Raw genomic sequence first — 12,256 nt, 5'->3', positions numbered from 1 at the left:
CCACAGTGCTATCAAATTCAATTTATATATGTAATGGACAATGGCCAAGTAAGTTCATTGTAGTCACGTTTGACTTCAAAGAAAGGGACTTCCCCAAAATGAGGGAGCTGGTAGAAAGGAAGGTGAAAGGCAAAAACCCTGCAGAACACTTAGGGGTTAATTCAAAATCACAATAAGCGGATCTCAACAATAATGTATGTTGCACTTGACAAAAAAATACCACTCAGGCCAAGAGGATGCCAGCATGGCTAAAGAGCAGAGTCCAGGAACCAGAGACAAGGCAGAGGGCCTTCTCGGTGGTGGCACCCTCCCTATGGAACACCTTCCCTTCAGATGTCAAGGAGATAAAAAACTATACAACTTTTAGAACACATCTGAAGGCAGCCCTGTATTGGGAAGCTTTTAATGTTTGCTGCTTTATTATGTTTAAATATTCTGTAAGTTGCCCAGAGTGGCTGGGGGAACCCAGCCAGTTGGGTGGGGTATAAATAAAAAAAATTGTTGTTGTTGTTGTTAGGAAGCTATTAGGAACCTATTAGAGGCAGGAAAGCTTCCTTGAAAAAATGGAAGTCTTGTCCAAATGAGGATGAAACAAAGAAATGCAAACTTGGGCCAAAAAAGTGCAAGCTGAAAAGAAGGAATATTTAAAAATTGGTGCATCCTTTTTTGGGCATCTTGCCCATCTTGCTTCCGTTAATATTAATTTAAAAAGAGAGAGGAGGAGGAGGAGCATAAAGCAGTGATGATGTCAGGCTGCCCACATGCTCTCAGGACAGAACCTGGATTCATGTGTTTTATGATGTCATGAATTCTAAGAAAAGGTGTGGTGGTAGACCCCGTAGCCTTGGGAGCTGCCCAAAGGATGAGATGGTTGGTCCTTTCTGTTCTGTTCCTTGCTGCATTCCAGCCCACTCATAACACCACGGTCAGCAGCTGCGAGTAAGGGGCCAAAGAGGCTTTGGGGATGATGGGTGGCATTTTGTAAGGAAAGAGAAAATAGGGAAGAAGTTTTTTTGTTGGGGGGGGAACCAAGCTGGCCACATGACCCGGAAGTGTCTCCAGACAGCGCTGGCCCCTGGCCTCTTAAGTGAGAGTCTCCTCCAGCACCAGAATTCAAAAGCATCAATTCTTCGGCAATCAGCCTTCTTTATGGTCCAGCTCTCACTTCCATACATCACTACTGGGAAAACCATGGCTTTAATAACCTTACTCCTTCCAGAAATCAAAACTGTGTCTCTCTCCCATTGCAGCCTGCATTCACCTACCTAAGGCTATGCATCTCCTGGAGAGTTGCATGATATCCACTCTGACTGGGAACAAAGAACCAAAGACCAACTCCCCAAGATGGTGATTTGCACATTGAATACCTTACTCATGTGACCTAAGGTTAAACACCCATGCGCTAGCTAGCAGAGAACAATAGCAGTTAATTATCAACCAACCCATTGAGGTGCTTGTAGAGCTCTTCTTGTGCTTCAATGGAATCTTCCAGTTAAACCCTTTCAGCATTCCCCATCTCAGTGTGAATTAAGCAATTCTACTTAACACGAACAGCCCTTGCCTTCTGCAAGGACATTTGCAGGTTGCCAGCCCTGGAGGGCACCATGTTGTCCAAAACTGACTTAGCTCATGGGCAGTGAATGGGATCTCTGGTGCACAGGGATCTGGTCCCATGGGTGTCTCCAGCTTTGTACTTCACTCTGTTGAGGTGGTCAAGAAAGAGATGCTTGTCTGCTGCAAGAAAGCATTTTGGGGGAAGTGTGGAAGTCAGGCATGTCCGAGTCTCTTATGCCAGCTGCACAATCCACCCACATCATGCACATGATCCGGTGATGCTCTCTATCTTTTTCAGTGGCATCTGCGGAAGACGACCCTTGGCAAGCAGCCATAAGTTGATGCATATTATGGGCGGCAGCGATGTTCTTCCAGGGATGTGGCCCTGGACAGTCAGCATCCAGACAAAAGGACGAGGGAAAGTCTACATCCATTCCTGCGGAGGTTCGCTCATCAGCCCCCAATGGGTCCTCAGTGCAGGTCACTGCTTCCCAAAAGGAATGTAAGCAGAAAGGGAAGTCTGCTTAGCAGAAGGCCGTTCCTGGGGAGGGTTGTGGAATCTGCAATCCCAGCAGCCTGGGGGCATCTCAAGGAAGCAGAGTCCCTTCTTCTGCCTTCCAGGTGATACTTGGAGGAACTGCAGTTTGTCTGAACACAGAGCCGTCCTCTTGGGATGGTTGAGTCTACAGCCCAGGAACTGCCCTACCTGATCAGGACTAAGGTCCAGGTGGTCCAGCATCCCATTGGGAACTTCAGAGGGCTGGGCACTCAGAGGCGGAGCAAGGTGGGTGCGGTGGGTGTGGTCCACCCTGAGTGCCATCCCTGAGGGGGGGTGACATCACCATGCTGCCGCCCTCGGACACTCATCGCGGGCAGTGCACCCCCGGGACGCGCACCCCCCAGGATGCTAGGTGTGGGCAGCGCCCCCTAGGACGCTCACCTCACACCCCTAGGATGCCAGCCCCCCCCCCCCGGGTGCACACCACTCTGGGTGCCAGAGCAGCTAGCTCCGCGACTGTGGGCACTCAGGCTGATCCACCCCCTTTTGATTCATGGAACTATAGGGCTCACCCACAATTCCATTTGTCCTTTGACCTGTAGGCACAAATCTGAGAGGCTTCTCCTTTCTCCCACACTGTTCATCGCTGAATCAGAACAAATGTCAATCAGGTTTTTTGCAAATCCATGCTCGCTCCGATTTAGATGTAAACGGCAGGTTACCCCAGGAAAAGCGGCCAGGCACAGGAACGAGGACTGAGGACGTGGGCCAGCCCCCTTGTGCTAAAATTGTGCTTTTAATGGGGGTGATGTTATAACTTGGGTGGGTGTTGTTTATTGTTCTTAAGTATTACATATTAATTTGCATTTGTCTTTTTTGTTTTATAGAGCTGATTAATATTCTACAAGTTTTTAAAATATGTTTGTGGGAACGGAGTTCTTGTTTCGTTTTGTTTTGTTTTGACTATTGTGTTTTCACCTTGGATTTTTATCGTGTGGACCGCCCTGAGATCTTGTGATCAAGGGTGGTATACAAATCAAATCAAATCAAAAAAAATAACCTCTGAGACCCATGTCTAGAAATCACAGGGAATCATAGAATCAAAGGGAACAAACGGAACAAACAGGAGTGTGCAGGAGCCTTCAGAGAGCATTGCTACCTCTGACTGTGATGGAAGAGCATAACCATCCCAGAATCTGCCCAGTCCTCTTTTAAAGCCACGTAAACTGGTGCCCGTGGCTGCCTCTCGTGGGGCCAGGTTCCCCAGCTTAGCTATATGCTGCATGCAGGATGTCCTTTCGTCTCTCCTGAATCTCCATGGGGTGTCCACAACTTCTAGCGTTACAGGAAAGGGAGGAAAACATTTCTCTTTCCACTTTCTCTGCACCATGCATAGTTCCAACAACCCTCAACCATGTCACCTCTTCCCAACATTTTCTCCAAACTAAAAAGTCCCAAGCGTGGCAGCCTTTCCTCCTAGGGGAGTCCCTCCACACCCCCTGATAGTTGTGGTGGCCCTTTTCTGAACCTTCTCCAGCTCTGCAATATCCTTTTGGAAGTGGGGCCAGCTTCACTGGATATCCAGGTGTTCCACCCTTGTGAGAGAGGGAGGGAGGATCTTTTCTCCATCCTTTCTCTGATATTCAGGGAGTCCAAGAACAGCCTCCCATCCTGCTCTCTTACCTAGAGCAGTGTGCATCCCAGGGGACATGACGTGCTCCCTATGGGGGGCGTGGCCCACATCCTGGGGGTGTGGCACTCCCCCAGGGGCGTGACATGCCACACAGGGGCGTTGTGCACCACCCATGGGGGCGTGTGGCACGCGTCCTGGAGGCGTGGCGCATGTCCCAAAGGGTGCCACTGATCGGGGGTTGGCCTTTTGTCACCCTCCCTTTGGAATGGCACCCCCAACTTCAGAACGCTCCTGCAGCCTCCCACAAGCCATATATCCCTGTTCTTGGTCTCACCTGCAGAGACCAGTACAAGCTTGTTCTTGGCTCCAGCCGGCTCAGCAATCTGGGCCCCGAGACTGAGCAGCGCTTCATCAGGACGCTGGTGAAACATGAGAGGTACGACAACAAGCTGAAGCAAGGAGAGGTGGTGTATAGAGACATTGCCTTGTTGGAGATGGACGAGCCCGTCAACTGCAGCGACTACATCCAGCCAGCCTGCCTGCCTGACAAAAGCCTGCCGGTTTTGATGTTCGGCCATTGCTACGTCAGCGGCTGGGGCGGCCTGCAGCCAAAAAGTGAGAGTAAACTTGTGAAAAGCAGGAGGACTGGCTCCCCTGAAGTGTTTGAAAGAAAGTCATCACCTGCACCTTCACTGCCAGCCGGCATTTTCCAGGGTGGTTTAGGGCTCATCTGCACTTCCGCTTATCCTGCTGTTTCTCCCCTGGGGAAACCTGCAATCGAATTATCCACAGATTGCTGTTTGCTCCTATTCAGCAGTCAAGAGTGGGTTTCCCTGGGGAAAGTAACAGGGCAAGCAGAAAACTACTCAGACTCATGCCTAGAGAGCACAAACCTCTTGGACTCATGCTTTCTAGGCAAGGGACCAGTGGAAGTGTGGACACGCCCTTGCGGTGGGAGGAAAGTTAGTAAATAAAATGGAAGTGACCATGGCAAAAAGTATAGCTCTGAATGAATAAATGCTTCTGGTTGGGCTGCACAAGGTTCCTTCTTTGCAGGAGAGGTTTTCTTTCGGGGTGTTCCATCCCTGTTTCACTTCCCCTTTCTTTTCCATGGAGGAGATTTGCCTCGTTCTTGCCTGTAATTATACCGGGTTTTTTTTTTTTTTTGCTGTATTTATCACTTTTGGAATTTTCATGGTTGAAGGCTCAGGATATCTATTCATGAAATAAAAGCATGGTTAGCAGGGATTTTTGCAGCCATAACTCACTGGAACTCTGTTCCAGCACCTCTCAGGTGGGTGCCATTGCCATTATAAGAGACCTAGGAAGCCGTTTGTGGTGAGTTTTGGCACCTCGTTTCTAGAAGAAGAAGAAGAAGAGTTTGGATTTGATATCCTGCCTTTCACTCCCCTTCAGGAGTCTCAAAGCGGCTAACATTCTCCTTTCCCTTCCTCCCCCACAACAAACACTCTGTGAGGTGAGTGGGGCTGAGAGACTTCAAAGAAGTGTGACTGGCCCAAGGTCACCCAGCAGCTGCAGGTGGAGGAGCAGGGAAGCGAACCCGGTTCCCCAGATTACAAGACTACCGCTCTTAACCACTCCACCACACTGGCTCTTCTAGAAAAATAGCACTGCTGGTCTACTGACTGAGAGCAGCTAGCTGTTAGGCAGGTCTTAAGGCTTGTCCACACGTCTGCTTTCTAGGCATGGCTCTGAGGAGTTTCCCCATTTCCTCTCTCCTTTCCCTGCCCCAGTTAGGATTCATGGACAGGGCACCCCCTGGTCATCTCCATTCCCACCCCGCTACTTTCTGCTCACAGATTTCACTCCTCCTGACATCATGCAGGAAGCGCCAATGAATATCTTCAGCAGAAAAAAGTGTGGGAACTGGTGGCGCAGGAAGATCCCTACACAGAACATCTGTGCCGGACAAGAAGAAGGAAAGATTGCAATCTGCAAGGTAGGTGAACCACGGTCAGGAGCCAAAGTCAGGATTTTGTGCTCACTTGATGAAGGGGGTGGCACCCAGTGGCCATAAATGAAATAAATAAATGAAATTAGTGCACTGTGCTGCCTCCTGACAGGATGGTTGAGCCTTGTATCCTTACCCTATTTGCCTCTTTTCAGTAGCCTCTGCCTCGGTCTCTACGGCATCATGCCTGCACCTCATTCCATCACCTTCTTTCCTCCCTCCCAGGGTGACAGCGGAGGCCCCCTGATGTGCAGGGAAGAGAGGTCTGAGCGCTACTGGGTGATTGGAGTCGCCAGTTTCGGACCCGTGTACTGTGGCACAGCGAAGGTGCCAAGCATCTTCATCTCCACACAGTACTTTCTAGGCTGGATCGAAAGGAACTCTAAGCTGCAGCTCTCAGCTCCCAGACCCACTCCGCTGCTGGCGCAGGCCACAAAACCGCGCAAACCCAGGACTTCACCTACCACAGCCAGGCCAAAAAAGCACAGGCCTCCCTGGGTGAGGCCCCCACTGTGGAGTGGGGGGCTTCCTCCCTGGGTAAAGACCACAACATCCTCTATCCCTCCCTGGATGAGGGAGAACTATGGGAGGCTCCCAAGGCCTGACCACAGGTCAGGGTATAGATATCAGCAGCCCAGGCCCCAGATGGCACCTCGAAGTCAGTTTGCAGATCCACCAGGGTACTACCCTGGCTCCGAAGACTACTACGATCTGCTTGTGCCCTCAGGAGAGCAGGATTGAGAGGGGCAGCTGGGGCAGGGGGCAGGCATTATGAAGCAGAGGGGCCAGGCTAGAGGCCACCATGATACGCATCGGATATTCTATAGAATAATAAAATGAAGATGGTTTGAGCAAGCTGCTTGGGATTTGGCAATGGGTCTTTGTGTCTTTCGCACCATCATCTCACCTAAACTCAGAGAAATGTGTTGGGAAAAGGCCAAATCCAGAGCCATATTCTCCTACTTGTGTTCATAATTCCTCCAAATCTTTCTTCCATTAAATGGAAGTGGTGGAAAAAGAAAACAAGAAAAAGGGAAGGGAAGGATGAAGGATATTCTATGTTTAAGAATCCAAAATGTATAAAATGCATTATGTTCCTGTTAAAACAAAAACCCTCCCCCAATGTTACACAATATTTCTTAGTAATTGCCACTTTAACTAGAGTGAGAAAACAGAGGCATTTTTTAAAAAGTCCTGCTGCACCCTTCTGACACTGAGCCCTGTCTTTCTTCACCTGCTCCAACCCAAATCTTGTGCTCAAGACAACTTACAACACTATATTGAGAAAAATATCAAAATATTGTTGCCAAAGATGGGTGCCTGCCTGTCCAAGACAGAAATGGCAGCCTTCAGCGAGTTTTTAGAGAAGAATCTGGTAAAGAGCTTCATCAGACCTTCCAAGGCACCAATGCTATTTGTGAAGATGAAGGACACTACAGAACTTAGATTATGCATGGACTATAGGAAGACCGGGGGACACAGGTGGCGCTGTGGGTTAAAGCCTCAGCGCCTAGGACTTGCTGATCGAAAGGTCGGCGGTTCGAATCCCTGCTGCGGGGTGCGCTCCCGCTGCTCGGTCCCAGCGCCTGCCAACCTAGCAGTTCGAAAGCACCTCCGGGTGCAAGTAGATAAATAGGGACCGCTTACCAGCGGGAAGGTAAACAGCGTTTCCGTGTGCAGCTCTGGCTCACCAGAGCAGCGATGTCACACTGGCCATGTGACCCGGAAGTGTCTCCGGACAGCGCTGGCCCCTGGCCTCTTAAGTGAGATGGGCGCACAACCCCAGAGTCTGTCAAGACTGGCCCGTACGGGCAGGGGTACCTTTACCTTTATAGGAAGACCAATGCCCTCATGGTTCCTAATCATTATCCTCTACCAACTATTATAACCTGATCTATGTGAGGGAGGGAGATGAGTGGAAAACAGTGTTCTGCACTAGGTATGGCAGCTTCAAATACCTGGTCATGCCCTTTGGGCTTCAGTTAGGGACTGCAACGTTCCAAGCCTTCATCAACCACATCCTCAGTGGCCTGGTGGATAAGTTCATGGTCGTTTACCTTGATGATCTTTTGAACTTCTCTGAAAGCCAGGAACAGCACATGAGACATGTGGCAGAGGTGCTGCAGAGGCTGAGAGAACACCTCCACCGGCTTTATGCTAAGTTAGAAAAATGCCAATTCCATGTCTCTATGGTAGATTTTCTGCATTACTGCCTCACAGCAGAGGGAGTACACATTGATCCAGCTAAGGTGCAAAGCGTGGTGTCAAGGCAGGAACCCAAGATTAAGAAAGACCTTCAGAGATTCTTGAGGATCGCCAACAACTACTGCAAGACTCACAGCACCTCTCACGGATTACTTGAGGTGCAAGAAGTGCTTCCATGGACAGCTGAGGTGTTTGAGCAGCTCAAAACCATATTTTCCTCAGAGGTGTACCTAGTTCATGCTACCCCTCACTGGCTGCTGATCATGGAAACAGATGCCTCTGACAAAGCAGGGGGGTGCTGCTGCAAGAGGACCAAGATGGCAACCAAACCCTTGTGCCTTCCACTCTAGGAAGCTGACTTCTTCCGAGTAGAACTACACCATTTGGGAAAAGGAACTTTTGACTATCCGTGAAGCCCTTGAAGTGTGGAGACATTTCCTTGAGGGGGCACAACACCAGGTGGAGGTGACCACTGGCCATCCAAATCTGGAGTAAGGGCAGACAATGAGACGTCTCAATCAATGGCGGGTTTGTTGGGCGCTGTTCTTTGCCAGCTTCGACTTTAGAGTACAGTATGTGTCCGGCAGTCAGAATCAAAGGGCGGATGCTATTTCCAGGAAGCTGGAGTACCAGGATGATGAGCCAGTTCCAGTGTATCAGCATATCTTGAAATCAGAGCAGTTACAGTTAGCAGCTGGGTCAGTTGTCGAAGTTTCCAAATTCCAGTTGGAGACACAGGAGGATGCTTTTGCGAAGGGCAAGTTAGTAGTGCTGCGGGGAGATGCAGGTGACACTGAAGGGTTCATGGAAAAGGATTGGCTACTGTATAGAGGGGAAGCTCGCTATGTTCCAGAAGGAGATCTCCGAGCCAAGATCCTACGTCAGTGCCATGACAACACTACAGTGGGACACTTTGGGCAGCACAAAACGCTATACCACGTGACGAGGCAATTCTGGTGGCCAAGATTGAGGGAGAAGGTCAAGGAATGCGTCCAAGCCTGTGAAGTTTGTCAGCGGGCAAAAAGACCCAGGGAAGCACCTGCAGTATTGCTTCAACCACTAGCCACACCGCAAGGACCATGGGAAGCTGTAGCTATGGACTACATCACCGATCTGCCAGAGTCACTGCAGAAGACAGTCATCTGGGTGGGGGTAGACTTGTTCACAAAGATGGCTCACTTCATGCCCTGTAAGGGGCTGCTGACCACACAAGAGATGGCACAACTCTTTGTAGAAAATGTATTTAATTCGCATGGGCTCCCTCTTAAAGTGATTTCAGATTGGGGGACCCAATTCACCTTGCAGTTCTGGAAGAAGCTCATGCCATTACTCCAGGTAGAAGTGTCCCTCACTCAGCCTGACACCCAGAGACCAATGGGGAGTTGAAAAGGGCTAACGCCATGTTAAGCAGGACCTCCGGTGTTATGTGAACTACCAGCAAGATGATTGGGTGTCCAAATTGCCCTTGGCAGTGTTTGCGTACAACAGTGCACTTCATGCATTAACTCGGCCGACCCCCCTTTTATGCCAGTTACAGATACCATACATGTACTTTCCCATCACAGACCAACACCGTGTCAGTACCAGCAGCAGAGGACTTCATAGAAGACTTAACAGCCATCTGAAGTTTGCTAAGGAAATGCTTGGACTATGCTAAGGAGTCGTATAAGATAGCAGCAGATGCCCACAGACAACCAGGCAGTGAGTTAAAGGTGGGGGATCAGGTGTGGCTGTCTACACATGATTTGCCCTAGAGAGGTAGATGCAGGAAACTAGATCCTCAGCAGGGGCCATTTGAAATGTACTTTCAGACTCAGATTGCCAGTATCAATGAAGATACACACTGTATTCCAAAGATCCGTGTTGTCCCCAGTAGTGCTAGCACACACCTAACAAACTCCCAGGCAAGCGCCCCCACTTCCTGTTCTGGTAGAGGGAGAGGAGGAGTTTGAAGTAGAGCAGATTCTAGACTCACTCATGACACGAAAGAGACTGCAATACTTGATTGCATGGAAGGGTTATGGGCCCAAAGAAAAATCGTGGGAATATGGGACTTCCGGGTCAGCACCATCAGCTAATGGCAGATTCCCTTTGATCAGGAGGGGATCGGCTCTGCGGAAATTGGGTCCTTTCCGCTGCGGCGAAGCGGGGACCCTTTTAAATCCCAGGCGGTGAAGCCTGAGAATGTGGGGACTCGGCGGGCACCTTTTGCGCCCCCCCCAGCTTGCAAGGAAGCCCCTTTTTGGGGCTTCGGAGCGGAACAGGGAAGCGGCGCTGTGCTGTGAGTCGACTGCTTCTTTCGCGGAGCGAAGCCGCATGGCCGTTGCTGGAGAGTGTTGACTTCTTTCCTGGAACAATCGGATTTTAAAGAAAAATCGTGCAGAACATGTTAATGCCCTGGAATTGCAAAGGGAGTTTCATAGGAACCACACCAACAGACCAATATCGAAGGGGTGGGGGGAGGAAGAAAGGGGGGGAGGAAAGCTCTGGATAGGGGTGTGATGTCAGGGACTGGACCAAACAGGAAGGCTGGGGAGTGTCCCCTCAGTCTGCTCGGCTCCTCTTGGAAGAGGAGGGGGAGTGGGAAGCTTCGCCCTCGCCCTTTGTCTCCAGCAGTTTCTAGATGTCGTGAACACATCTGTCCCAAGTAGAGAAACACAGCATGAGTGGAAGCAGTCAGACAGCTGGGAGCAGTCCTCCTTCCCCTGACATGGAATGGAATGTAGATTAGGCGTTGGAGGGAGAGAAGTCAGCTTGCTCAAGAAGCACAGGCAGCTTTGGAAAACAGGAGGGGTAGCATTTCCTCACTGGAAGAGGTGGCAATAAATCCCCTGAACCCAAAGAGTAGACATATGAGAAAGGTATTACATAGGAAATAAACCCAGAAATGTAAGGGTCATAGGTTCAGAATATTCAGCAGAACCAGGAAGCACTCTTCAGAAGGGTCAACTGACTCGTAAGACATGGAAGCTCAGTTAGACGTTCGAGGCTAATTGTTTGTATTGCAATAAATCTTCAAGCTAACTATGACTTGTGTGCTGTGTTATCAAGCAGCCTGGGCTCCTGACACAAGATGAGAAGGGGACAGGGTCAAATTACAGCTGAATGAAGAATTGCCTAGTTACGAGATTGTAGAGGAGGAGGGAAGAGGGAAGGAGCAGCAAGCAGAGACCTCCCTGAAGAGTCTGGGAGATCCTCCTTCCCCAAGGTCCTGTCAGTCCCTCTGAATTCAAGAACACAGATTGCAGAGGAGTGTGACACCTGGGACTTTCCATAGGTACTCAGGATGTTGTTGGGGACGGAAGAGGGGGGCTCAGAGTAGGCAATGTCTCCTTTGCATGGAGACATGGATTCTTTGTCTTGCTACCAGATGACTGAATAAAAACCATAAATACGGACATGCTTGTTCTTCTTACCTTTGGTGCTACTGGGGGAGGAGAGGATTCTCCATGCCTGACACTACCTCTCTCTACCAAGCGATAGCAAGAGCCCATGGGGTCCCAGACACTCACACAGGGTCTGTGCTCCTTTGGAGAACTGAAGACATGGCAGAGACTGTTGCAGCTTTAAGAAATATGATTTATTCACCTGGTCACACCTCTAGTCTACATGGAGGGAGTCTAGATCTTACGGTGCACACATTTCGAGAGGCAACAGCGTAGGCAACCGTCTGCCAGCCTGCCCAAGATGGATCTCAGCTCTTCTCCCTTCTTCTCTTTCCCAACAGACCTTGCTCAAATATCTCCCTTTTCCTGTCCCCTTAGACACACACCCCATCACCTTGGTCAGGTCTCACTCTCCAAGTGAAAATGATTCTCTCCAATGGCCCATTGACACCTTTTGTCATGTTAACAGGTTTGCTGTTCCCTAAGTCAGCCAGGCTGGTTTGCATAACCCAGCCCAGAAATTTCCTGTCCGGCACAGCTCTGCAGATAGTCCTTTTAACCCATATCCCAATTAATCAAAATCCCAGCCTTTATTCATTCTTAGGATTTGGGGGTGGGGTGTCAGTTTGCATTTCTTAGTGCAGAAAGTATAGATGTGTAGAGATCTTTCCTATTCTACTTAATTCAAGAGGGTTTTGGAAGCTTCTCTGTGTGAAACAAGCAAACAGAAGATTCATGATGTTTGGGGTGTTCCTTCATAAAAGTTGAGTACAGCTGGCTTAAACAGGTTTTTTAATCTCTTCTTCAAGGTCATGCTGACTATAAAAGGAAGGACAGAAGGAGCCTAGGTTTCACTTTCTCTTTCTGTTTCTCTTCCTTCTGGTGTGGTATACCGTGTTAAGGTTTAGACTTATTATAAGTTATTATAAGTTAAGTCTACTGCAACTGGATTTCTTATGGACAGTGAATGTATTGGATTTGTGACCATGGTGCTCATTTGCCTTCAG

At 49.4% G+C, this 12,256-nt stretch overlaps 1 protein-coding gene across 1 annotated transcript; it reads left to right on the top strand.

Annotated features, from left to right (window-relative positions):
* The first annotated feature begins 846 nt into the window (after positions 1 to 846).
* Positions 847 to 6,517, top strand: LOC309378707 (acrosin-like). Its single transcript, XM_081927292.1, has 6 exons — positions 847 to 939; positions 1,251 to 1,347; positions 1,853 to 2,056; positions 4,027 to 4,301; positions 5,507 to 5,646; positions 5,884 to 6,517. Exons 2-6 carry the CDS (start codon positions 1,274 to 1,276, stop codon positions 6,397 to 6,399), a joined length of 1,209 nt encoding a protein of 402 aa, XP_081783418.1. The 5' UTR covers positions 847 to 939; positions 1,251 to 1,273; the 3' UTR covers positions 6,400 to 6,517.
* The last annotated feature ends 5,739 nt before the right edge of the window (positions 6,518 to 12,256 follow it).

Source organism: Podarcis melisellensis (assembly GCF_964234715.1).
Source record: "Podarcis melisellensis genome assembly, chromosome: 10".
Lineage (NCBI taxonomy): Eukaryota > Metazoa > Chordata > Lepidosauria > Squamata > Lacertidae > Podarcis > Podarcis melisellensis.
Note: the sequence above shows the minus strand (reverse complement) of the source record. Positions and strands in the feature narration are given on the sequence as shown.

Coding starts and splice junctions, on each gene's coding strand:
- LOC309378707 (XM_081927292.1), top strand. CDS start 1,274: ATGCATCTCCTGGAGAGTTGCATGATATCCACTCTGACTGGGAACAAA. Junction 1,348..1,852: donor AAGACCAACTCCCCAAGATG/GTGATTTGCACA, acceptor TATCTTTTTCAG/TGGCATCTGCGGAAGACGAC. Junction 4,302..5,506: donor GGGCGGCCTGCAGCCAAAAA/GTGAGAGTAAAC, acceptor TTCTGCTCACAG/ATTTCACTCCTCCTGACATC.